This window comes from Calliphora vicina, chromosome 4 (genome assembly GCF_958450345.1).
Source record: "Calliphora vicina chromosome 4, idCalVici1.1, whole genome shotgun sequence".
Taxonomy (NCBI): domain Eukaryota; kingdom Metazoa; phylum Arthropoda; class Insecta; order Diptera; family Calliphoridae; genus Calliphora; species Calliphora vicina.
In genome coordinates, this window is record NC_088783.1 from 99,326,261 (window position 1) to 99,354,027 (window position 27,767).

The 27,767-nt window shown below is 29.9% G+C and overlaps 2 protein-coding genes across 3 annotated transcripts; one reads left to right on the forward strand and one right to left on the reverse strand.

Annotated features, from left to right (window-relative positions):
- Positions 1–829: 829 nt before the first annotated feature.
- Positions 830–9,869, forward strand: LOC135956559 (uncharacterized). Of its 2 annotated transcripts, none has more exons than XM_065507093.1 (5): positions 830–848; positions 1,485–1,653; positions 1,769–2,027; positions 2,091–3,683; positions 8,977–9,869. In XM_065507093.1, the coding sequence occupies exons 2-5, from the start codon at positions 1,536–1,538 to the stop codon at positions 9,089–9,091; spliced, it is 2,085 nt and encodes a 694-aa protein (XP_065363165.1). In that variant the 5' UTR covers positions 830–848; positions 1,485–1,535; the 3' UTR covers positions 9,092–9,869. The 2 variants fall into 2 exon arrangements, with proteins under 2 accessions (XP_065363165.1, XP_065363164.1); XM_065507092.1 differs by lacking the exon at positions 830–848 and adding an exon at positions 1,097–1,426.
- Positions 9,836–26,057, reverse strand: LOC135956560 (uncharacterized). Its single transcript, XM_065507094.1, has 2 exons — positions 25,917–26,057; positions 9,836–10,996 (listed from the first exon to the last, which is right to left on the reverse strand). Exons 1-2 carry the CDS (start codon positions 26,024–26,026, stop codon positions 10,066–10,068), a joined length of 1,041 nt encoding a protein of 346 aa, XP_065363166.1. The 5' UTR covers positions 26,027–26,057; the 3' UTR covers positions 9,836–10,065.
- Between the last annotated feature and the right edge of the window lie 1,710 nt (positions 26,058–27,767).

The window sequence follows — 27,767 nt, forward strand, 5'->3', positions numbered from 1 at the left end:
ATGTAGTTTGACATTATCGCATGCTAGGTATGTAATCAGCTGTGCTCCCGATGGCACCTTATTAAATGCATCTTGGGTTTATCACACAGTTAACATCAGTTTCACTCGAAAAAACCCTAGTTATGTGCCGAAAAGAAATCTGTTATAAGTTGGAAAATTGAAACCGCATCTGCCTTAGTGATCTCTAATAATGCGATAAATCCATCTTGTAAATAAATACACAGAGAAAACATAATGGCGTTCCGGCGAATATTTTTTATATATGTAGTTTGACATTATCGCATGCTAGGTATGTAATCAGCTGTGCTCCCGATGGCACCTTATTAAATGCATCTTGGGTTTATCACACAGTTAACATCAGTTTCACTCGAATATTTCTTTTTGAAACCATATTGGTATTTCGATAGCAATATGGTAACTTTAAAATCCAAATCAGTGATGCCTGTAAAACTTTTAAAAATCGCTTGCTGACTTAAAAACCTGTAATTACTAAAAACTTGGCAACAATTGCTATAATCAATGTGAGGTTTTAGAACTAAAAAATAAGTAATTTAAATTTTTTTTTCATACTGAAAATCTTTACATAAATTATAAATTTAATAACCCATAGAAATAAATAGAAAGACAATACGAAATGAAATAAAAATGTAAAGCAAAATGTCAGAATATGAACAACGAAAGAACAATGAAAGCAAGTGTCAACATAGAAAAGAAAATATGTTTAAACAATACACAATTTTTTTGTTGTAGAAAACTGATAAAATTTACATTTTTGAAAAGAAACTTTCGTATTTCAATCGTTAGCTACCAAAAGTGAAATATTTGTTGTCGTTTACATTTGGCTTGTGGTAAACTGAACCAAATGTTATAAGGATGTTAGAAATTATAACACTTAAAGTTGGAATAACTCTTCCATATAGTTTTGTTATAGATCTTCTAAAGTCCTTAACATTTTCTTCATGTTGCTTTGTGTTCTTGTTTTTTTTTAGTTTTGTATCTTTTTTTTATTCACATTGCTCTTGTCATATCTTTCTTCCCATTTTTCACTAGAATGAGTGCCATAAAGTAAAATGTAAAAGTCAGTTCAGTGAATTTTTTGTGAATACAATTGGCAAACTTGTAATATTTCTTACAAAAGTGATTTTTAAAAGACAAAAATACAAAGCTGAGAAGCAAATAATCAAAATATGTACATGAATTAGTTTCCAATTACCAAGACAAGGAGTATACAAGGATTCAGGGATGACAACAATGATGATGATTGTGACTTGTGGCAACTAATACTCGTTCGTATTCACATTCTGAGATACACAAACAGTAATTTCTTCGATTTAAGAAAGGACATTTTTTGTGTAACGCCCTTATAATTGTAAATTAGTATTGTGTGAATGAAAAATGGTTTATTTTGAGTTAAACACATTTAAAAGTACAACAATCGTATAAAGATTTTAAAGAAAGAAATACAAGTTTCCAATATTTTATAGCTGTTTATATTAATTGGATCATTTGTATGTGTGCAGGAGAGCACAATAAAAATGGATCAATTTTCACATGATCTAACAGTGGCCTTGGAGGAAACTTCCTTACTAGATCGTGCACGCGTAAGTCGTTGGGGACAGCAACGAAGACGAACTCGGTCAACTGGCAATTTACGTAAGTAAGATCTCGTTTTGCTGATAACGAACATAAATATATATATATATTTTTTTGTGGGCACTGCAGTTAAAATAAACACGATTTTATTTAATAATCTTTCGTATATTTTTAGCATGTGCACCACAACCCACAGAGGATTCGAGCAGTCCGACCGATATAGCTCATGGAACTACCCAAAATACGCACCATGCCACAAACACGAACAACAATGATGGACTCGATACACTAAACATTCACTTGCCGAGTGACTCGGATGAAAAAGATGAACCGGGCGCAGCACGTCTACCTTGCAAAGCCTTAAATCAGACATCAGTGCGACTTATGGGGACATTAGAGTCTGACTCCCTAAATGAGACTTTTAGTCCAGCGAGGTATTTATTTGCTATAGGTCTATTAATGTGAAAGAAATAGTTTAATAATAATAGAATTAATAGATTTTTCAAACCGAATGCGCGTCGGAAGCGCAAATTAAAACGCATTACAATGGACTATGAAATGAGCACAGGCGTTGAGCCACAAACAGATTTATTGGAGCCTTCGACGACGTCAAACTGTATATCGCCTGGAGCTGGTGCGGGTGGTAATGGAAATACTGATGGTGGTATAGTTAATGCCATTGCAGCTGGATGCACTGGCATAATGCGCAAACGAGTTCTTAAACCAGAACCCAACTCTCGTTCTCAGCTCTTCTTTTGTGGAAAACGCAAGAGGTCGAATCGTGATCGTTATAATGAACACGATCATTCTTCTAGCATGCCCCGTCACAACAATCAACTAGATGAGTATCGAATGCGACCTCGAAGTTTTTCATCGACTTCGAAACCTCACAGCGATCGTCTCTTGCCCTTGAACAAAGGCTTGTTGTCAAAAATTGAACGCATCTCACAGCAACAAAAGACTGAAACTGCCACAACCAGCAGTGCAGCGCTGGAGTTTTTGGTGTCGTCAGGCTCGACAGCACAACAACAAGCCGATGGTACATCCTCTACCACTATTGAGCAAGACACTGCAACGTCATTTTGTAACACGGACGGTGAAACACAAAATTCTACGGGAATGTTTGTGCCTTCACCTTTAATGGCAGCCGATGAAATGGCCGAAACTATTGAAGAGTCCTGCTCTTTGCCACAAATTAGTCAACTTAACGCAACGCCACAACAACAACAAATACAACAACAGTTGCAGCAAGAAAACAATTTCCGTAATCATCGTAAGAAAGGCAGTGGTCACCACAATCGTCGTCGTCTTTTACAATTTGCGGTCGACCAACATTCTATGGATTGTGAGGAACTAAACGATTTTAGTTCAAGTTCTCTAAGCTCTTCTGATTCGGAAGATAATCATGCTGCCAACGATACCGATCGTGAGGGTGATGATGAGTTGACTGACTGGCCGGGTAACGAAAGCACTTGCGGTGAGCTGAAATACGACAGTAAACGTAAGCTAACAAAACGAAATGCTCTACCACAAATAAAGTCCGATCCGGAGAGTGCAAATTCCATGTTGATGGCTGAAGACGACACTATTATGTCCAACACTACTGCCGTTGGAGACAGTTCCTCCCTCAACTGGCCCCCATCAAGTGCCGCCGAATACCGCGATGCTGTGGACTTACCATTCCAATCATCCGAGCCCATAACTATAGCCGCTAAAACCGGATTTTCGTCTATATGTCGCGGCAACTTGAACATTGCAGCTGAAGATCATTTGATTATGCCTCTCAAACAGATTGAAAGTGAGATGTCTGGCGAAACATCAAATCCATTTCTCTCCTCGCCACCATGTCAACCGAACGAAGTGCGCGAAATACGTGCTGGCTGTCGCCGTGTCAAAGGCGAACGACCGGGCTTTAGCATTAAGACTTCTGTGAACGAACGACTGGCACGTTTTCTTCAAGATCCACGTCAGTTGCAAATACGTCTGCCCGACATTGAAATCTACGAACACGAGAGTCTCATCAATTTAGCCACCTTATATTCATTACAGATGTCCTTGGACAATGGTTGTGCAGTGCTCAACAAAACGAGGTAAGGATTAGTACAAATCTGCATGTATCACAAAAACGAATTAATTTCGTATATTGTTCTACAGAAACTAAATCAAAATTGAAAATTGAGCTTGAGTATTTGTAATTCTCAGTCGCACTAAAGTTTTATTTGTATAATATCTTTAGCTTTCCTAAAGCCTTTGGGAAATGTTTCCCTGAAGCAATCAGTGTAAATCGCATATCCACCAAAAATAAATTTCAATGAATTTATCAATAAAATTTAGATTGTGAATTGAGCACATTAGAAACTAAAATTTATTAAAAATAAATTATGTTAGTTTGTGGACAACAAATGTATTTACGAATAATTTGTATACCCTTCACAATGAGTGCTACGTTTAGGGTTTTTAAACAAAAATAGAAAAGTTAAAAATTCCCCAGGACCCACATTAGTGTGAATAATAAAACTAACATTTTGTTACTCGGAATTTTTCATTCTTCCGAAAAAAACATAAGCAATCGTGTATATCCCGTAAGTTATTTAATATACACTTTGAAATATATATGTTTTAATTCGAAATAGTATAGTACATCGTCACATAAAATGCAAATTGCAATCTTTATGAAAATTTAATGAAGCTACATTTTTTTTTAGTTTAAATAAGTATTTATAAGTAATTAAAATAAATAAAAAAACATAAAAAATATAAAAAACCTATTACTGCTTTTATTTAAAATAAAAAATACATTTTTATTTAGGTTTTTATTTTTCATATAAATTTGTATTGATGATACGTTATTTTGGATTCAGAAAACAACAAATCAAAATAACGTAAGACACATAGCAACAAAGTATACTTTAAAAAAAGATTTTTTTATAAAATATATTTCTAATTTCATTGTTTCAATATCTCAAGTAGTTTCCATTTTCTATCCTTTTTTTGCTTCACCTGTAAACTTATGAAAAGTGATGTTACGTTTTTTGCATTTTATGTGACGAAATGAATTTTTTTCAATATCATAAGAAATACATTTCTATTTCTTATGATATTATTGAAAAATTTGACAAAAAGTAAAAAAAATCATACGATAAAACATATTGGATTATAATATTTTGTTGTATAACCGCAATTCTTCAAAACTGCCGCACATCTTTTTGTCATAAAACTAATAAGATTCTCTATTTTTATCATTGGAATAGATGACCATGACTCATTTTTCATCGGAATGAGGCAGCATCTTCTGCAATATATTTTTATATACTTGTTTGTCTATTAATACCATAAATTTTGTCTAAATGTACTAAACTTTCACCAGAAAAGCAACCGCCTCCATTCTTAAATTTTCCAGTATAGTATTTTGGATTTAGTTTGTTATTGATAGGTCGTCGATTCATTAAAATCCACAAAAATTAAATTAAAAATATACTTTATTCCATTGTGCAATAGTGGAGTTAAAATTTCAGACGATCTTTACGATTTTCTGCGATATAAATGGTTTCTTCGCAACTATCAGGCATGACACAGAATACCATTCCGATCAAAAGTTGTATTAATTCCGTATTTTGCTTCTTCAGAAAAAGTAAAACGAAAATTTCCTTCGGAATGAAACCACTTTCAGTTTTCATAGTTGAATTGATATTTGTTTGTAATTATCGTCTTTGTACAACTCTAGATTGAGATAATCTATTACTCTAGAAGCAGACGTGTATGGATATTTTTGAACTTTCTCGCATTCCGTGCATCTTCCTTATGTAATTCAAATGTAAGAAAAAGAATCGTCAACTTACGTTTAACCTTTTGCCGATACACAGTGGTTTAGGAATTTTTTATTTGGAAAATAATTCTGTAGCTCGTGAACGATCTCAGTTAGCTATCTAGTTGTTTCATGTTATCAACAAACTCAACAGCAACATTATTTATAGTCAGGGTTATTTAATGTAAAACATTCCGAGTGGGTGAAAATACCATGACTTTAGTTTTATGAACGTTATTGGTCATCTAGTCAGAGATACACTGTATATATAGCATAATCGATAACGGACTGTTCCTCTCTACAAAACTAAGCTTGTATATCATCTGCATATGCAAATGCGAAACATCTACCAATATTTATTTTTTTTTAAATAAATCATTGAGAAACATCTTAAATAAGAGGGGTTCGATTGAACCGACTCAACACTGCGGGACACCACTTTTAACAGGAAGTATTCCATATGATTCAGTATTCGAAGATGATACAATTAGGGAGGCTGAGAATTTAGAAAATTAAAACTATATTAACTTTTCCAACAATAAATTGTGACTTAATTTGATAAATGCCTTAGTCAAATCCAGAGAAATATGGTAACATGTTATTGCTTATAGTGTCGGTAAGAGCAACAAGTAGGTATGACGTACTGTGGCCACATCTGAAGCCAAATTAATAATGAATTTAGGTCCAAATAATCTAGGGCCGAATTACCGCATTCGATATCGAGGAAAACTGATCGTAATTATCTTATTTGAGATTATGGCATTCGACATCGAGCAAGAAATTTAGTAAAGGTCTTAAATGTTCTTGGTCATTGAATCATCCATTGTCTAATAGGAACAAATTGCTGTCTTCCAGCAATTAGGAAAACTTGAGGTGGTCATAATAGTATTCACTAAGTGTAAAAAATTATGTAAACCATAATTATGACATAATAAATTTCAAAAATTGCTGGCAGTACCCATCACTACCAGTTAATTGCATGAAACTGTTCAATGCGTTCACAACATCACATATCTAAAAGAAAAACTATTATCAACAAAACTCATCCTACTCAAGTAAAGTATAATATATATTTTGACATATACACTGAATCAATTAAGTCTCCGTACAGACATACTCATAATATAAACTAGCAATTTATGGTCACTTTTCAATACATATTTAAACCTTTTTTTAATTCATTTTATAAAAAAATCTTATAAACTAGAAATCAACATAAAAAAACTACAAACATTTTCCTTAAATCATAAAAATATACATAAATTCAATAATTGTACGAAAAGTATCACCAAAAAAGTCTCCGTACAGTTAACTATTTTAAGGCAAGGAATCCCAATATTAAACTTAATTGCATTTAATATGTGGTAGGTCCTCCTTTCTGAGCAATTGCTTCATTTTAATGGCTGTGTCAGGGAATCCAAAAATAAATAAATTTTAATGGATAGAAAAAAAATTATTATTAACTTGCAAAATGAAGGAAAAAATCTAACCGAAATCAAGGATATTGTAAAAAGACCACGCTCTTCCATTCAGTACGTTATTCAACAGTTCAAAAAAACCGGAACAATGGCAAATAAACAAAGAACTGACCATCCAAGAAAAATAGACCACCACTTAGAGAGAAGAATTGTACGATTTGTAGAAGGTAATTCAAAAATTAACGCATGTGTAATTGCGGGAAACTTGAAAACTAGTGATGAATTAACGGTAAACCTCAAAACTATAAGAAACGCTCTTAAACTAAATGGATACAATGGTCGAGTAAGCCGTAAGAAGCCCCTTGTTCGAAAAGTGAACATGAAAAAGAGATTGGATTACGCTATCGAGCATATTGATAAAGATTTTTTTATTTTGGGATCGAGATATTTTTAGCGATGAAAGTAAATTGAATGTTTTTGGTTCTGATGGAAGAGAAATGTTATGGAGAAAGCCAAATACTGAAATGAATCCGTATCATTTGATGCTAACCGTAAAGCATGGAGGGGTAACGTTATTGTTTGGGGTTGCATGGCTTCATCTGGGTGTGAAATCTTATTTTTGTTGAAAACACGATGGATAAATATTCATACCCTAATATATTAAAAGAAAACTTAAAACAAAGTTCTGAAAAATTAAGCTTGGGACGTTTGTATTGCTTCCAACAAGACAACGATCCCAAAAACACCCCTAGATTAGTAAAGGAATGTCTTATTTATAATGTTCCAAAGCACTTAAATCGCTCAGCTCAGTCCCCTGATCTCAACCCGATTGAGCATCTATGGGATCACTTGGAAAGAATGATTCGGCAGCACAATATAACGAGTAAAGATCAGCTAAAAGCCGTTATAATGGAAGAGTGGTATAAAATAGATTCCCTGACAACAACAAAGCTGGTCCATTCCATGCACAGTCATTAAAATGCTGCAATTGCTCAGAAAGGAGGACCTACCACATATTAAATTCAATTAATATTGGGATTCCTTGCTTTAAAATAGTTAACTGTACGGAGACTTTTTTTGGTGATACTTTTCGTACAATTATTGAATTTATGTAAATTTTTATGATTTTAAGGAAAATGTTTGTAGTTTTTTTATGTTGATTTCTAGTTAAAAGATTTTTTATAAAATGAATTAAAAAAAGATTTAAATATGTATTGAAAAGTGACCATAAATAATTGCTAGTTTATATTATGAGTATGTCTGTACGGAGACTTAATTGATTCAGTGTACATATGTATGTACATACAAATCATATTGAACAGAAAGCCTTATACACTCAGGTCCCGTTTTATGCGATAGATGCGTTCCAAAAAAAAAAAAAAACGCATAAATTGAATTCGCATAAAACGATACTCTAGCTTCATATAAAATTTAATGATTCGTTCCAAAATTCTGAAAAACCGCATAAATTCAGATTTTAATTAAAAAATAAGAACAAAATCGCATAAAAAAAATCAACAAAAATATATTTATTTCATTTACTTAAACAGTAAAAACAAAAGCCGTTTAAACAAAAATAAACAAAAATATAATATTAATTCATTAATTAGAGAAAAAACAGAAAATTATCCAAAAAATAAGCTAAACCATTTTTAAGGAAATTCTGTAAATATTTATGATTAATTTGAATAATTGTCTGCATCGTTTTGGAATTGGTTCAACGTCGCTTTCATCACTAGATGATATAATCATATTGTACAATATTATTTTCATCACTAGAATTTAAAAAAAAAACATCTAAAATTTTAAAATCTGTAAAAATCCAAAAAAAATTTGTTAATTTAAAAATCGCATAAATTTAAATCCGCATAAAACGAGACCTGAGTGTATTTAACTTTCAGAAGCTCCCAGGAAATGTTAGAAATACTTTTTGAATTGTCGAATTGGATTAAAAGAATAATGCAAAAATGGGACAGTTTCCCCAAAAAAAAAATGTTTTTTTTTTATATATATTAAGGTGAGGGTTATAAAATCTGACTTGTATCGCTGACTTAATTTAATAACGGTTAAATATGAATACTCAGTATTGTCTTCTGAAAACACCTTTACTTATATCACATTAATAATACCATATTTGTTTTCTTCTTCTTCATATTCCAGCAATACTACACAATCGGTTAATATCGATCAGCAAAGTCTCCAGAGTCGTCTATTATTGAGTGATTTCAAAAGGCGCTGCTATGACAGTAAAGGCAGTGAATTATTACATAAATAAAATTATGAAGCTTAGCTCTCATCCCTCACTCCTCTTACTTATCTATACATATGTATTTATGTATGTAGAACCATATTGTGTAAATGATTTTAGTCTTTAGCATCTTAAATCATTTAAAAAAACAACAATTTAACTTTCTAATAAATTAATTTATATTTAAATGTATGTGCACCTATGTCTTAGTAATGTATGCGTTATAATGATCATAATTACCACAATTATTCTTGCAAAATAGAAGAAGAAAAAAACAGCAACAATTTGATTTATATTATTTTTAAATATAAAGAATATAGTTTTATTTTTTGATTTGTTTTATTATGTCTTTTAAGTTCATTCTTTTTTTTTGGGTTATTTCTTTAAAAACAATTTATAAAGATTATATCTTCAGAATATAAGAATATTTTAATTAATTTTATTTGTTGTACAACTTATTAATTGCAATATTTAACAAAAAAACAAAATGTACAAAATTTTCGAGTTTTTTTTTTAAGTTTTAAATAAAGTTTTTTAATGAATAAAACGAAATTAAAGAAAAGATGAAAAGTATTTATATATATATAGATAATAGTGTAAATATGAATAGAATAAAACTTAAATTCAGTTTAAAAAGAACTGTTTTGCAATTCAAAGAAATAGTAATAAGAATCGAACATAAAAAATGATATTGGTTTACGATATCATTAAAATAACAATTCTTTAAAATATTTAATCTGCATATTTTGTAAATCTCTTAATTTTTTATGATGAAAAATTAATAAAAGTTGTTAATGTTTGAAAATTTTTGGCACATTCTGTTCTGAAAAATAATGATTTTGTACTATGTGCGTATTCAAATATTAAAATTAATTTTTGATTTATAATAACTTGATCAGATTAAATTATTCATTAACCCCCATGGGGGTAAGAGTAGAAATTATTAAAAATATTTGATTTGCTTTAAAAAAAATAAATGAAAAAAAGAATAATATTATTAGCTAGCAGCTAAATATAAGGCCACAGTGGCCCACATGAGATTCGTTGGATGACTCTTCATCTATTAATTCTTCGACATGTTCTTTGCTGTAAATACGTATAGCATCCTCATATATATCCTTGCGGGCCATGACTTTTTTATTTTGCCGAAATACTGATTTATAATTAAACATTTTTAGATTTAGGGCATAGTCGAAGAGAGTTGTGTTGACAAATGCATCATCGCCAACATCGAAAAATTCAATACATTCCGTTTCATTATAGTAATTGAGTTGGTGTTCATTTTCGTAAAACTCATCTCGCTGATGTACTGTTCTAAATTGTACCAATAATGTCTTCTCTTCTTTGTGATAGAATGTTCTTATTATATCGCTGCGTACATAACGAACATCCATTTTATGACCGAGATACAAAACGAAATTAGTTAAATTAGAATGCGGATTTACTTGGGCCCCAACTATTTTTAGGCTACAGTTTCGTATCATGCGCGATATGTAACTTGTTAAACGTGTGTTTGACGGCGTTTCGCTCAAATTTTTAATGCGTCTATGTTCAACTTCAAGATTTTTATACTTCAGCTCTAGATTATTTTTTTCTGCCGTTATTTTGTTTAGATTTGCCCTCATGCCACTTATTTGCTTTTCTAGATTGTTAATTTTAATTCCATCTTCTTTAAGTTTCTTTTCGAGGGTTTTGTTGTATTCCAGGGTGCTTTCTAGCGTTTCTTCCAACATTTGACATTTTATTGGGTTTCCTTTATTTGGAAATCTATTATTAGACCTTTTGAGTTCCAGCTCCAATTGGTTGATTTTTGATCGACACTCTCGCAATTGGTCTTCAAGCTGAGAGGTGTTTGGCTCCTCGTCATTAAGTTCCAGATAAATTTTATGCGTTTTTGGATTGTAAGCACGGCACTGGGGACAACTGGTGCTTCTATAAAGATACAAAAGATTGATCTTAATTTAACCAGAACCCAATCAATGCGCTTTTTTCATTACATATTTCGTTTACTTTTAATATTGTACATTTTAAAAGCTAGCATGCATTCGAATAGACCCAATAAAGATACATACCGGACAATAAACACAATATTTTGTTAATGCAAAATGCTGAATCTACAGTGACTTGATGCAGGTAAAAAAATCGAAAATTAGTCAATGTTCATCAAATTTATCAAACAAATTTTAAATTTATAAATGTACAGTGAGGCCTCGATTATCCGTGATTCGATTAACCGGCAACATCAATTAACCGGAAAAGAAAATTTAAATATTTTTGAATCGATTTAATTTTTTCCATCGATTAACCGTAATTACCTCTATTATCCGGGATTGTAAGCATATTTTTTTTCGATTAACTTTGAACAATCAATTTGAACAATGTGAATAAAACGAAAAAGGGGAATTCCCTCTATTGCATACGATGATTCGGAAGCATATACAAAAGTAGATTTTGCTGTTTATGAATGGTTCCGGAAGGAAAGATTTAAAGGAACTCCAATTTCTGGATTAACAGCGAAGAAAAGGCTAAAATATTTTACTCAAAATTAAATAAAAAAGCCACATTGTATTCACAAACTTAAAGCAGCAGGAGAAACATATGCAGTTGGTTATATAGCTGCTACAATTTTCGTGGAAAAATTAAATGAATTCATATCAATGAAAAAACACACCAATGAGATAATGGAGATTAAACAGACATTTTTTGAAATTGTTTACCTGAGAGCAGTTTGCCTTAATGTTGATAACGTTGTTGTGAAAGATTGTCCACCAAATTGGACGATATTGATCCAACTGATGGATCAGGTTGCAATATAAAGCCGTAAATGTCATTATAGAAAAACTATATGTTTTAAAAAACTACTTAAAATTGGTACTCAATCAACCGGGAAAATTGATTATCCAGAATGCTCCCGGTCCCGACCATTACGGATAATCGAGGTCTCACTGTATAATGATATACATACAAAGCTGTAAAAGAATTCATTCTCTAATTCTATTTTAGAAATTGAACTATATTTTAAGGAATTAACAATTCTTATAAGGCATTCTGTAAGATATAATTCGTATAATTAATTCTAAAAGCTTTTGATGTCATTGAATCAATTCCTAGATGAATTAATTCCTATGGAACTATAAATTCCCTCTGAATGAATTCTTATCAATGTTAAATTCACTCTGAATGATAAATTTTTTTTCAAATTCAGTCTATTACAAATTGAATTAAATAATATTTTAACCATTATATTTGTAACAGATTGAATGAACATTTTGATTTTTAATTCAAAAATATTTTAGTGTTAAGTTCTTGTTTGTTCAGTTAAAAGGCTAACAAATATTTATTTAAATGGTCCAGTTTATAAACAACTATATTAAGAACATAAAACTAAAAAATAATTACATACATATGTATATGTTAAGGGGTATTTGGATTAAACAAAAACTAAAATAAACGGAATCATGCAATCCGCAATTGTTTCCATTAATGCCTTATCTATTTTTTTCATTTTCACTTTCCCTGTTAACAATTGAGTCGTCGGAGGAAGAATGACATTCGCTCATTTTTTTTATTTTTTTTTTTATTTAAATAGAAATTATTGAACAATATTTTTTATTTAATTTTTTTTGGCAGTTTTGTTATATAATGAAAGAAATAGATTTGCACCGTACCAACTTAAATAAGTAGAAGTTCACAAATGATAAGGTATGATATTATGACAAATAAATATGTTAATATATATATCCTAACAAATGGGTTTTAATTTTTATTATGAATATTTTATGATTTTCTCTCTAATTACAAAAATTTAAATATTCAATTTAGAAAAGTGAATATACATATATTTCGTGTTTGCCGAATGTATATTGATTTTAATAATATTACAAATTGAATTAAAACTTTTTACAACCATTCAATTTGTAATAGAAGGAATTAAAAAAATAGAATGATCATTCAAGGGAATTCATTCCTTTTAAGAATGAATTCTGTTCTGAATTAATTCTATTCATTGTACAGCCTTATGAATGAAGCTAAGGAATTATTTACGGTGAATGGTTTTAACGAATGAAAAATTCTAATAACACTGTGCAACAAGAAAATCTTTCCCGAATTAGACCAACGGGAAATGAAAGTAGATAATTAGTATACCAAAACCCCCAAAGGGTTTTTAAAAGTTAGCTCGTGTTTTAAAGTTATTCGCCTTTAAAGTTCAGCTTTTTTGAGTACAAATTTTTCATATATATTTTATGAATAATCTATTGAAGTAAGTCAATATTTATATAAAGTAATTTTAGTTGAATGTTCTAGTCCTAATATACTTAAAATTCATTAATTTTAACACTTTTTGCAGATTTATTTTTTTATTTTTATAGTTTTTGGTACTTAGATACGCAATTATCAATTTTTGGAGAATTGCTGAATATTGCTGTAAAAGTATTGAGTAGTGGGTATCGTGTATCGAGTATTTGCCATATTGTTTGCAAGAATGTTTTTTTGCAAATAACGAGCAAACATCTGCTTACTGCAAGGATGTGGACAAACTAATGAGCCAAATGGACATTGGTTACAATGCGGCTGAGTGGAGACTTTTTATTGATAACTCCAAAACCAGTTTAAAAGCAGTGTTGCTCCATCAAACAAACTCAAAACCATCGGTACCAATTGCCTATAGTGTAGAAACGAAATAGACGTATGACTCATTAAAAACTATTCTTCAAGAAGTAGACTACAATAAACATCAATGGAAAATATGCTGTGACTTGAAGGTGGTAGCAATTCTTCGGGGATTGCAATCTGGATACATTAAATACATGTGCTTTCTATGAGACTGGGACTCCAGATATAAGGGTGATCAATATGCAAATCATGAATGGAAGTGTAGGGAATTAAGCAAACATGCGAATGCCAACGTCATTGAAGATCCCCTGGTACCTCAAGACAAAGTTTTATTACCACCATTACATATAAAACTCGGTATAGTAAAAAGTTTTCTGAAAACTGTGGTTAAGAGGGATGAAGTTTACACTACTTTAGCAAAAATTGTCCCCCCACTCACTGAAAGTAAATTAAAAGAAGGTAAAACATTTAAAATAAGTATATTTTTCTTGATTAAAATATATATTTTTTTATAACTTTTCTTCCTTTAGGTGTTGTGAATGGTCCAGACATTCGGAAGCTGGTCAAAAATCAGGAATTTGATAATATTTTAAATAAAAACGAATTGATTGCTTGGCAATCAATCAAAGAGGTTATTGGCGGGTTGTTGGGTAAAAATAGGTCTGACAGCTATCAGAGATCTGTTAACGCAATGATGAATACTTTTTCTAAAATAGGCGTTAATATGTCGCTCAAAATTCATTAATGTATAATGTAGTTAATTTTTATATAAATTATGTAAAAAAAAATACAAATTAAATTTTAAAAATTAAATATATATGAAAAATTTTTACTCAAAAAAGCTGAACTAAAAACCCTTTGGGGGTTTTGGTCTACTGATGTTCTACTATCACTTCCCGTTGGTCTCATTCGGAAAAGATTTAATGACCCGAAATTTGATGCACAGTGTAATTAAAGCCGAATTATATAATTTGAAATGATACATTCAAAAAGTTCAAGCTGAATTAAAAATATTGAATTGAATTCATTCTTTCACAGCTTTGTATACATACATACATATGTCCTGTTATAATGCTGATGAAAAAAAAATAACAAATACCAATCTAATTGAAGAAATATTAATGAAATAAATAATTTTCTAGTTAAAATAGGCTCACAGCTTAAATTATGCAATGCATTTCATTCTTCATTTTAAACAGTGCATAATCCAACGACACATTTTTTAAATTGTTGCAATTAGTTCCTCAACAGTCCAGCACATTATAGAAAGGTTTCGCTACGAAAATAGAACAGACGATAAGGGTAGATCTACGCCAAATAAAATATTTAATAATGCAGATAAGTGATGGATTGTTCGTAAAGTTAAAGAAAAACCCAATTTAAGTACTACAAAGTTGAAGAATGAAGTTGAAAAATATTTAGGTTTGAAGGGTTCTGCGCGAGGCCAATTCTCATGGAACGACTGCCCGAAATAAGCCGTTGATAAATGCTGTTAATAGAAGACGAAGAATAGAGTTTTGTCGATTTTCGTAATTTTTGCAGATGAAAGCAAATATAACCTTTTCTGGTCTGTTAGGAAGTCTTGTTCAAATGTTGTCGACAAAACTCGATTCTTCGTCTTCTATTATTTTTTATTAAAAATGTCTACAATACGGCCTTTAAATCGACGTTAATGTACAATATATATATATTGTAGAAGAAAGAATTCAATATTCCTCATATATGTATAAGCGATTTAAACAGTATTTTTGCTCTCCTGAAAACTTGTGTTTTCTAAAATAGAGGCTTTTTAATATAATTCCTCTACATACTTTTATTTATTTATTCAATTCAGTAATACAGTAATAGTAATACAAAAAAAACCTATATATTAGGTTAATACAAGATTCAAATTACCATTGTGGTACCAAATAGCATAGCCTTTAACGAATTTCGTATCATCCAAAGTCTCACCCGTTCCAAGCTGAAAAAATCTCATATTACCTCTAAATAAAAGAGAAGAGTCATCAGAAAACAAGAAAGAATTGAAAAACATCTACAAGGTCATTCACATAATGTATAAATAACAGAGGTCCCAAAATAGATCCCTGTGGAACACCGGTGTAGTTGGAAGTATACAGCAACAAATTGTGACCAAAACACTCACCCTATCATTATTAGTATTCTCTCTAATCGAGTCAGTGAGCCCTCTAAGAAAGATGGTATTAAAACCAAATCGATAGACATGTTGTGACGCTTAGATAGAGCAGGGTGTATGGCAATAGGTCTAAGGTATTCTAAACTATGAACAACTTTAAGCATAGGGATGAGATGGAAATTACATGAAGGATGAAAGGAAATTACTTGATCATGTATCTGAGTAGGTTAATGATTTTTTGGGATGTTAAATTATTTTTCTTTTGTAATTTTGAACACAAATATTATATTTGGCGGAGTGCACATACCTTTTGTTGACTCGATAATCTGTTTAGGTTTAATACTCGATAGATGCATGACTTTTCAGAATACTATATCCAATATAGGTGCTAAAGTAAGTCTAGTGATGAGATCATTATACTCCTTAGATTATTACTTACCTACATATACACATCTGCTCAAAATAATAGATACACCAAAATTTATTTTTTAAAAACGAAAAAAAATAATGGTATATTGTAAAATTATAAAAAAAATTCAGTCGATTTTTATTTATAGTTAAAAGGAGATTAAAAAACAAAAACAAAATATTTCATAATTAATAATAAATATTATAAAGTAAATTAAATTTCTTAAATTTCGAAAAATTTGGTGCTCATAATAATAGATACATTTTTAAAAATTCTTATTAAACAAAAGCTAATAAATTTTATCTTAAAAAAATTAGTTTATTATTAAAGTAAAGCTAGTATCCAGTATATCCACCTTTGTTTTGTAAAACTTTCTCCACTCTTCTGGGCATACTGGATATCAAGTTCTGACACTTCTCCAATGGAATCTCGTACCATATTTTTTGCGTTTTCTCCCATAAATCGTCTTTATTTTTGAAAACTTCCTTCGAAAGCCTTATCTTTAATTCACTCCACAAGTTTTCTATTGGGTTTAAATCAGGGGATTGGCTGGGCCAGCTTAAAACAGGTACGTTATTCTCCAAGAACCAGTTTTTAACTAATCCTGAACTATGTTTTGGGTCGTTGTCCTGCTGGAATGTCCATATTAATGGCATATTTTCCGATGCATATGGAAGCATTACGTTTTCCAATATGTCTCTATACCCACTAGCATTCATGGTATCTTCTATTCGGAATATCGGACCAACACCATTCCATGAAAAGCAACCCCAAACCATTATGTTTCCCCCGCCATGTTTTACCGTCTTTTTTGTAAATTTAACGTGGAATTCTTTTCCTTTTGGTCGGCGTACATTTCTTTGGCAGTCGTTTCCAAACAAATTTATTTTTGTTTCGTCGCTCCATAAAATATTTCTCCATTTTTTTCGCCTTCACACCCGGACCATTGTAAGTGCTCTTTAGCAAATTCTAATCTTGTCTTGATATTTTTTGGCGCATTAGTGGCACTTTTCTGGCAATTCTTCCCGGCAATTTAGCTTGTAAAAGACGACGACGAACTGTTTGTGGACTGATTTCGTTACATAGCTCCGCAGAAATAGCTTTCGATGATATGAAAGGGTCTTTTTTAACCATAAGGACGATCCGCCTATCTGTTTCTGGACTGGTTTTCTTTGGTCTACCGCGAGTTTCTCTTTTTTGTTTTTTAGATAAAGCATTTTGGACAAAATGTAAAGATCTTCCTATGCTCTTTGCTATTTCCCGTAATGATTTTCCTTGATTTCTCATCGTTTGAACAATTTTTTTCTCATCTTCGGTACAATGATGATTTCGTCCCATTTTCTTCAAAAGAGTCCTATTTTTTATAAAATTGTTGCTAAAATTTAAATTATACTTACTGTTTCACGTAAATAGGAACAAAAAATTGCACAAAAAAAAAATTCTATATAAACAAATTACAAATTACTGATGTGTATCTATTTTTATGAGCAAATAATTTTTTGTAATTCAAATAAATTCGTTTTTAAAAATCAACATGAAAGCAAATAGTTGCCAGATTTTTGACTGACATGACATTGCCAGATAGAAATTTTAATAATATGATGTATTCTTAACGCTTGCGAGGAAATTTTCAATGTTACCGCCATTTAAATTTTTTCCAATTAGGTGTATCTATTATTTTGAGCAGATGTGTATATGTACATTAAAAAACAACTAGCTCATGCTATTCTCATGACCAAGGCAAGGTCAAATTCACTTTTGACAATTTATCTTTCCGAATCGAAAAATTTGCAACAAAATGGCATCGATTTGTTGTTGCATATTTTGTTATAAATGCATATTTTGTATATTTTTCTTTAAAATGCATATATTTAGCATATTTTTCCATTTTATTGCATATTTAATTTTCTTTTGATATATTTTTGTAGCAGCAAATAGTCTAAAGGTATTTTACTCAAAACTTATTCATGTAACATGTTTAGCACATGGCTTACATCGAGTAGCCGTAAAAATTAGATCTCAATATGAAGATATAGATTTACTAATTTCGAATGGAAAAGTATTTTTAAAGGCACCATCTCGTGTTGCTTAATTTAAAGAAAAGTAATAACCAGCACAATTACGTACACATTTCGATTCTTTTGAATTCAATTGCAAAAGTATTTAGTTAGTAGCAAAAATTTTTTTTCCGAATTTTAGCGATAATACAGTTTTTGGGTCATTTTGGCCCACAGGAGATACAGGGTTAATCTCCAACAAATTTTTTTTAATGTAATTTTCATTAATATAAATCTACATATTTCTGGAAAACAATGCATAAATTTACGAGTTTCACCTATTTATTTAATATAAATATTAAAATTTAGCATATATCTGAACTTTGACCTAGATGCGTGTCTCGAAATCGTTGTCCGATTTGGCTCAAATTTTCAGCACTTAACTTTTAGAGTCACAATATTCCACCCGGCACTCTTTGAAATGTAAAAAAATAATCGGCGTCACCCTAATGTACATATATATTGAAACGTGACCAGAAATTTATATTTTTCTTGTATTAATAAATATATTTTAAATAAAAAACTTGTTTTTATTGCATATTTTTGTCATGTTTAGTGCATATTTTCTCTCTTTATAGTGCATATTATAAGCGCATATTTTTAATTTTTTAGTGTATGGAAATCCTTGCCTTGGTCATGACCCATATAACAATTTATAGTGGTACTTCAATATTAAATTTTAAACGTATAAAATTATTTTTTTTACTAATGGCGTTATAATCTCTGATCATTTGTCTGATTATTCTGTAAATTTCTTAAACTGTTCATTCCTGTCATTCCTCAAAATTGTAATTTTATTTACATTTTATCAAAGTATTGTTACTCAATCATCACCATATCTATTACACCTCTTTAATTTTTCTCGAACAGCTCTACATTTGAAAGATATTTTTTGGTAAGAATTCTTTGTCTCCTAATTTAAAGAGGTTTAATTTATCAAAGAGTATACATTAGAGTGGGTCAATTTGTATGGAGCCAAAAAAATGCAACAAGCGGTTATCAAAATCGTAATCTACGATGAATTCTAAGAATGTTTGCCGAAGAAACCATGGGTCTAAAATCAAAACCGAGCTTCCCATTTTTAACGCGAAAATTGTATATTGAGAAATTTTATTAAAATCGGATTATCGGTTTGGAACTTACAAATTTATTTACACCTTTTTTATTTTTCATTTCCCCCACTGTGACCCAAAAGATCGGTTTTAGGTTCTCGCACAACCACAATATGAGATTTTGTAACCATCCTCGGGTGAAGTTTATTGTTAATCTTCTCCATTTGCAAAGATTCATCCTTTTTGACTTTCTTTCCTTTTAAAAAATCCCAAACATTGTCAAGTTTCTTAAAAGGCTCAATAAAATGTTAGCACATTTAAACAAAAATATAAAATACAAAAGGAAAATTTTCGCATTAAAAATGGGAAGCTCCATTTTGATTTTAGACCCATGGTTTCTTCGGCATAACTGATAACCGCTTTGTCGAGAAAAAAATTGACCCACTCTAGTATACATATTTAAAAAAATCGACTAGATTTTTTGGAATATTACCAGCATACTATTGAGTTATGATTTTTGAGTACATTCTCGCATAATATTTTGTTAAATATTCAATATCATTAAGTAATTGCTCAACTAACTATCTTCAGATTGGATATTATTTGTTTCCTATTTTCCAGTAAAGGTTTTTAGTTTTAGTATTATTACTTTTATTCATTTTTTTATTGTAAAAATATTGTATTAATCATGATACAACAACATAAGGTACACCCAGTAGAAAATAAATTCTCAATTATACAATTCTTGTAACGTCAAACAAAAGACAATATAAAAAATATGTAAAAAGTCAAAATCAAAATTTGACGTTATAGGGCTAAATATTGAAAACTCTCCCTAGTGATTCTACCTTCTACAATTATTGTATCATGGTATTAATCATATATGGCCCAATGGGCTCGATTATTTAAATAAAGAATGAAATAAAAAAATATATATCTTCAAAACCACGCACAATTATTAATAATAACTAGCGGGCTTATTTATATTTATACCATGTATAGAGAGATTTAGATTTTTTAGGTATCAAAAATTCATTAATTGCATCAAAAACATTCATTGTTATTTTGATTAATAAGAGATTTCGTTACACAAAGATTTTATAACTTCACATACACAGTTATTACACTTCACAGTCATTTATTCTGAGATGAAAATCTTTATGGAGACTCTAAAGATTATATATTATAATTAATAGGTATATCCATCGTTTTCTCAGAAGAACAATTATAATTTTAAAATATTAACTATTTAGTTGATAGTATAATTTATGACTCCTATCAGCTCGAACCTCTGTTGTCTGTCATATTTTGATTTTTTTAAAGCATATTTTCCTAATAATAACAATTGGAAAATACATCAAACTTCTTACTATTTTAACAATAATTGCTGAATTCACAAAACCCCTTGTATCGAGTGTATTATTGTATTCAATACAATAGTGTAAGCTTGAAAAAATTGAGAGTCGGCCTACATGTTTTACATACTACTAGGATATTCAAATAATCGGGTTTCTGGTTTAATCGATCAAACCATTAATCGAGGTTTAGATTTATTCGGTTAATAATCGGTTAATTTAAAATTATTCGATTAACCGAATAATTTCTATTTTAAATTCAAAATACAACAACGAATTTTGTGTACACAAACATAAAAACAGCAAATAAGGTATTTGAGATCATTTTTGTAAACATATCGCCTATTTGCTGCAACAACGTCATAACTCAAAATCCGTGTTTTGTTGAACTGAGTAATGCAAAATATGAGCCGTTCTATAATCTTTCATATAGTGTTATCAGTTTTCAAAAGCATATAGGCGATATGTTTACAAAAATGATCTCAAATACCTCATTTGCTGTTTTCATGTTTTTGTACACAAAATTCGTTATTGTATTTTCAATTTAAAATGAAAATAGAAATTATTCGGTTAATCGAATAATTTTAAATTAATCGATTATTAACCGAATAAATCTAAACCTCGATTAATTATTTGCTCGATTAACCGATTAAATCAGAAACCCGATTAATTGAATACCCTACTAATCATGTTCAAAAAATATCTAATTTTAATTTGAAATTTATATTTGAATAAATACCAAACAATTGTTTAAAGTGCAAAAAAAAGGAATTTCGGTTAATCGACACAAATTAATCGGTTTAACGGTTAACCGATTAACGGTTAATCGATTGAATACCCTACAAACTACTCTTTCAAAAACCTTCATACAATATACAATGGGTGTTCACTAACAAATAAACAAAAAGTGTATTTAATACAAGATACACGATACAAATTGTTGTGAATTCAGCAAATAAAAATAAACAAATTTAAAAGATACCTATTTAAGAAAAAAATCAAAACTAAAATACCAAATACTTTTATGATCAGCAAATTGTTGTGCAAAATAATAAAATGCTAACAACAAATCAAATTTGAATATTTAATATTTTATTTGGCGAATTTCTAATTTTAAATAATTTATGTATATTATTAATTTTCATTTCAATTATACCCATAATGAACAGATTATTTTCCAATTAGATGAGAAATTTACAATTATATATACAGTGGCGGCCAGCTATGTAGGGACTAATATTTGAATTTTTTTATCGACAGAATTTTAAGTGTGACAGTGCCAAAACAAAAGGTCCTAGGGGTATGAAATTTAGTATTAATATTTGTAAAATTTTTTTGGAAAAATCGGTACAATATATATGCAGAAAGACATGTGGAAATACGCAGACCCGCCTCAGCGAACATCCTATCATCTCTTAATAACATGATATTATCGAAACAAGTGAAACTAAAAATACGAAATTTGGTCTGAATATTTTCTAATACAGCCCAATTATGAATAAAAATTCCCCGGGAGTTTTTCACCTTTTCTCATTTTTCCTATTCAAATTCAATGGGAAAAAACTCCCGCGGAATTTTTTGTTTAAAATTGGGCTGATAATAAAAATATAATCATATAAATATTAGGAAATATGTTTATTTAACAAAAATTTTGTCATGTTGTAGGAAATGCTTTTCGTGGTGAATTTGTTTGAATTGATACAGCTGAATAAATTACAATTCTGTGTTAAAACAATCCATTTTAATAAATATTTGTTGAAATATTTGAAAAAATAATTGAGAATCACATGGAATAAAGCAAACAATTTTGAACCTAATTAGCTGACCACCACTGTATATATTGACCTTAAATTCATATAACTCTTAAACTAAAGGTAGGTTCACACATGACAAATATTTGACGAAAAAGACGTAACCACTAAATAAAATACATTTGAATTCTTTTATTTATTTGAAAAACTTATTTTACTTAGGATGATTCAAAACAAAAAAATTAGTTTTATTTTATTTGATGCTGTTTGATCTTACAAAACACTTGTAAGAGTCCACACGTCAAACAAATTTATGCTAAACAAGTAATAGTGCTATATTCGGCTGTGCCGAATCTTAAATACCCTTCACCAAATTATACTTCAAAATTTTAAATATTTTTAGGTAAACAAAATTTAATTTTTTTTACAGTTGTTTTTTGAATTTTTTGGAAAAAAAAAATTTTTTTTGTTTGTTATTTAAATTTAAAATTTTTTTTTAAATTTAAATTTTTTTTTTTTTAATTTAAATTTTTTTTTTTAAATTTAAAAATTTTTTTTTTTTAAATTTTAAAATTTTTTTTTAAAATTTTTAAAAAATTTTTTTTTTGTTTTTTATTTTTTTTTTTTTTTTAAAAAAAATCTGGTTCAAAATTTTTTTCCCGATTTTGACCCATTGTAGGTCCAACTTTCTATGGTCTTATATACGTCGTTGCAAATGTCTTTGAAATATCTATCATTAGATATCCATATTGTCTATATTAATGTCTTAGTAATCCAGATATAGGTAAAAAAATAGGTCAAAAATCGAGGTTGTCTTGGTTTTTTCCTCATATCTCAGCCATTTGTGGACCGATTTTGCTGATTTTAAATAGCAAAATTCTCGAAAGCATGTCTGACAGAATTATTGAAGATTTGGATCCCGAAGATATCTGGGGTCTTCAGAAAACTGATTTCAACAGACAGACAGACAGACGGACAGACAGACAGACAGACGGACAGACAGACAGACGGACATGGCTTAATCGACTCCGCTATCTATAAGGATCCAGAATATATATACTTTATAGGGTCGGAAATGAAAAATGTAGAAATTACAAACGGAATGACAAACTTATATATACCCTTCTCACGAAGCTGAAGGGTATAAAAAAGTGGTTGGTTTATTCTAATTACTTTTGCAATTTAATTTAAAATAATCGAAATATACACGTAATTGTCGTTCTAATAAGATATAAAAGACATAAATTGGTTAGAAAATGTTAATGTTATTAAAAAATCGCCAGGCCATTAACCTGTGTCAAGCCACTAGAACAATAAATGTTGGAACAAAATTAACCTATTTTGAGAAATATTAAAATAAAAGCTTATTTTTACTTAAAATATATCCATATTTACTTGTATATTAGTTTTTGTCTTCGTAGGATACCGTTAACCTATTCGAAGGTATGACCAAAAAAATTTAATTTATTTAAAGGCAGTTTCAAAACTCCAATTTCAAATTTTTAAAAATTTTGTTAAACAAATTTCCAAATTTTTTGATCATCACATTGGGATTTATTGAGAACATAATAGGGAATAAAAATATGAAAAAAGTATGAAAATACCTCCTATAGTTTTTCCGTACCTGCGATTTAAATTTTGAGATTTTCGAGAAAAACAATTATTTTGGCCATATTTTGGAGAATGAGCCGAATTTCTTTACTGTTATGATTTTTAAGCAAAAGCTATTCAGAATATTATATTCCAGGTAATTTGAAATATAGTCTGAAAGTTTTACTAAAATCGGAAATCGTTAACCCGTAAATCGTGAAGGTCAAAAGTCAAATTCTTCAATATTTGGAATTTCTCATGGAAAGATAGCTAAATGTTATATATTTTTGGGCCGATTTTGATGAAACTTAAGAAAATTATAACACATTGGAATATAATATTCTGAATAGCTTTTGCTTAAAAATCATAACAGTAAAGAAATTCGGCTCATTCGCCAAAATATTGCCAAAATAATAGTTTTTCTCGAAAATCTCAAAATTTAAATCGCAGGTACGGAAAAACAATAGGAGGTATTTTCATACTTTTTTCATATTTTTATTCCCTATTATGTTCTCAATAAATCCCAATTTGATGATCAAACAATTTTGAAATATGTTTAACAAAATGTTTAAAAATTTGAAATTGGAGTTTTGAAACTGCCTTTAAAAAAATTAAATTTTTTTGGTCATACCTGCGAATAGGTTAACGGTATCCTACGAAGACAAAAACTCATATACAAGTAAATATCGATATATTTTAAGTAAAAATAAGCTTTTATTTTAATATTTCACAAAATAGGTTAATTTTGTTCCAACATTTATTGTTCTAGTGGCTTGACACTCAATGGCCTGGCGATTTTTTAATAACATTTTCTAACCAATTTATGTCTTTTATATCTTACTAGTTAATTTTCGTTCCGGCTTCGCCCGGTAGCATTTACACCAGCCTGTTCTTATTTATTTGCAAATAAAATATCTAAATTTGTACTGCATACTTTAGGGAGCTTTTTTATTGCAGTTGGCTGGACTCACAAAATAAAGAATTTCCGAGTTTTACCCGGAATTTTTTAATTTTTTTTCTTTGCAAACCATCTCCTGAAAATTTCGAATCGAATAAAAAAAAATCAGCCAAATCGTTCCAGCTGTTCTCACGTGATGACATTACATACATGGACCATTTCATTTTTATATATATAGATTAGAACGACAATTACGTGTACATTTCGATTCTTTTAAATTAAATTGCAAAAGTAATAATTTAATGCCAAAATTTTTACAAAAACTGAAAAATTGCATTTTTTCCCCTTGTAAATGCACCTCAAAACTTCAGCGTCCTTGCGGCACCAGTTAACGTTACCCTATCGTCCTAATATTTTACACAACGTGTTTCTACAATACATGGAACCATTCTAGAGTGGGGGACGCCCTGTACATAGAAATTTTTTTTCGTCCATACAATCTTGGAGAACTCTAATCAGAATTTTCGAATTGTTTTCAGAAATTTTAATTTGTATTTGTATTTCAGAAGTTTCTGGTATTGCTATTAGAATTTTCTGAAATACATATGGAAAATTCTGAAATATATTTAGAAATACCTATCTGAAATACAATTAAAAACATCTGGAATGCTATTGGAATTGGTGTAGAGTATATTGTATAAACTTCTCTATGTGAGACACTCATATATCGTCGACGCGCCAAAAAGAAATGTTTTTCAGGAGAGCAAAAAATTTTATTTTTTGTATGAAATCTAATTCATCTTTTTGATAACTTTTGAACCAGTGGATACATTTGAAAATAATTTCACAAGTAAATGGACGATCAATAAGGTAAGAAGATCGAATAACATACATGTTATTCGAAAAGAATTATATTATTGAAACATGACACTTGAGAGTTTTTGTTAGCGCAACGACTATATGTACATATGTAAATCTAAAATAATTACCGGCTTTTCCATTGCTGCATACAAACAAAATGATAAATATGTCCACAAGTAGTTGAATACAAATTGTTTTCAGATCCTTTAAAACGTTCGAAACAAATTGTGCAAGACATCTTTCATTTAAAAATACACGCACCAAATATCACTTCTCAGTTTTCCAACAACTGTTATAATTTGAGCAACTGTCAAAGAAAAACTATATTTTGTCCAAAGCAAAGTAAATTAATAAAGTAGCGACAGTACTACAACAAATACAACATATACAAAAACCACAAGCAATTTTGTTGTTGGTTTAAGGTCTGAGCTGTCAAAGTTGTCTGTTGTTGTTTTTGCTTTTGGGCTTGTTGTATTTTTCGCCACAACAACCACAAGTGAATTGACAGTTCAGACTGAATAAAAAAAATAGTCAGCTGTTCTACTGAGTCTACTTCATTAATTTACTTTGATTTTGTCGATGTCTGCATATTTTTTTTTCTTTGTTTAAAGTTTGACTCAAGCTGAATTCAAATATGTTCTACAATAACAACAATTGGTCTAACCAAATGTCAAAAAAACTGAAATGAAGAATTAAAAAATGTGTATTGAAACTTAAAATAGTGTGGACAATTGAATAGTGAGGGCTTTACTTATTTATGTAAAAATAAATATTTTGTTAATAAGCATAGAATATGTAGGTACTGAAATATAAAAACAAGCTTTGAAAGCCGCTAGAACCAAGCACGCTAAAATAAATGTAATCAGCTGTTTGGCTGACACCATCTTATATGAATTCGCTTTGGTTTGTCTCAATATTAAAGTTTTACTCAAAACAGAGCTGCTTATCACAGGATGATTCAAGGTATATTAATTATATTTAATATACCTTGTAATGATTCTAAAACTCAAACCAGTGTTGGTAATTTTTTTTATTTATAACTCGTATGCAAGGTCTTTAACATAATTCAAATATTTTTTCGACGAAATAAAAAACGTAACGTTTCTTGTAGTATGTAGTATATTTATTTTTAGTTTATTTATCCAGTAGCTCGTTTCTGTATTTCTCGCATCCGAAAAACGTTCCGCATGAAATGAAACAAAAAACGATTTTTCTCACACAATTGTATCTTTACTTTGCGAGAATTATCTGTCATTTAAATAATTTTCCAGCAATTATTGGAAGGATGTGAGAAAAAGTGTTTCTGTAACAAAATGTTCAGAGAAGTTTCTCACAAGAATTGTCAAATTAAGTCACATTTCAAATTGGTTCGAGAAAAACAAAATTTTAAAAAATATAGTCATTTTTAATTTCGTATGTATAAATATGGAGCCCAAATCTGCCGAAAAGGTAAGTAGGAAAGAGTTTGAATGAAATAATTATATATACACATATATATATATCGAGCCCTTAGCGCCAAATTATCGTAAGCGACAAAACACAAATTTTACAGAAGAAGGTGACCAACTTTGAGGGGCTACGTACTTGCCCCCATTAGCGCTAGGAAGCTGAATCAACTCGAAAACACCTCAGCTCAAACCATGTGAAATTTCGTAACAATATCTCCAATAGTTCCCAAGATACCGAATTATTTCCAAAAAAAAGTTTCTGAACCACTGTGAAACGGTTGATAGTGCAACGTTCGTATTTAATATTTTACTTACCCCCCGAATATAGGACAGTTACCTATTAACAAAATTCATTTGGCAGAAAATTCGCCGGCACATATTAAAAATATTTTTTTTAATATTCCGACAAATCTTTACTTAAATAATGACATAAAACCCAAGAACAAAATTTGCCCGAATCCACAAATAATGCAACTCAAGCGCAAATACTACCCATAACCAATAGCTCGGTAACAGAACCAGCTGTAAAAA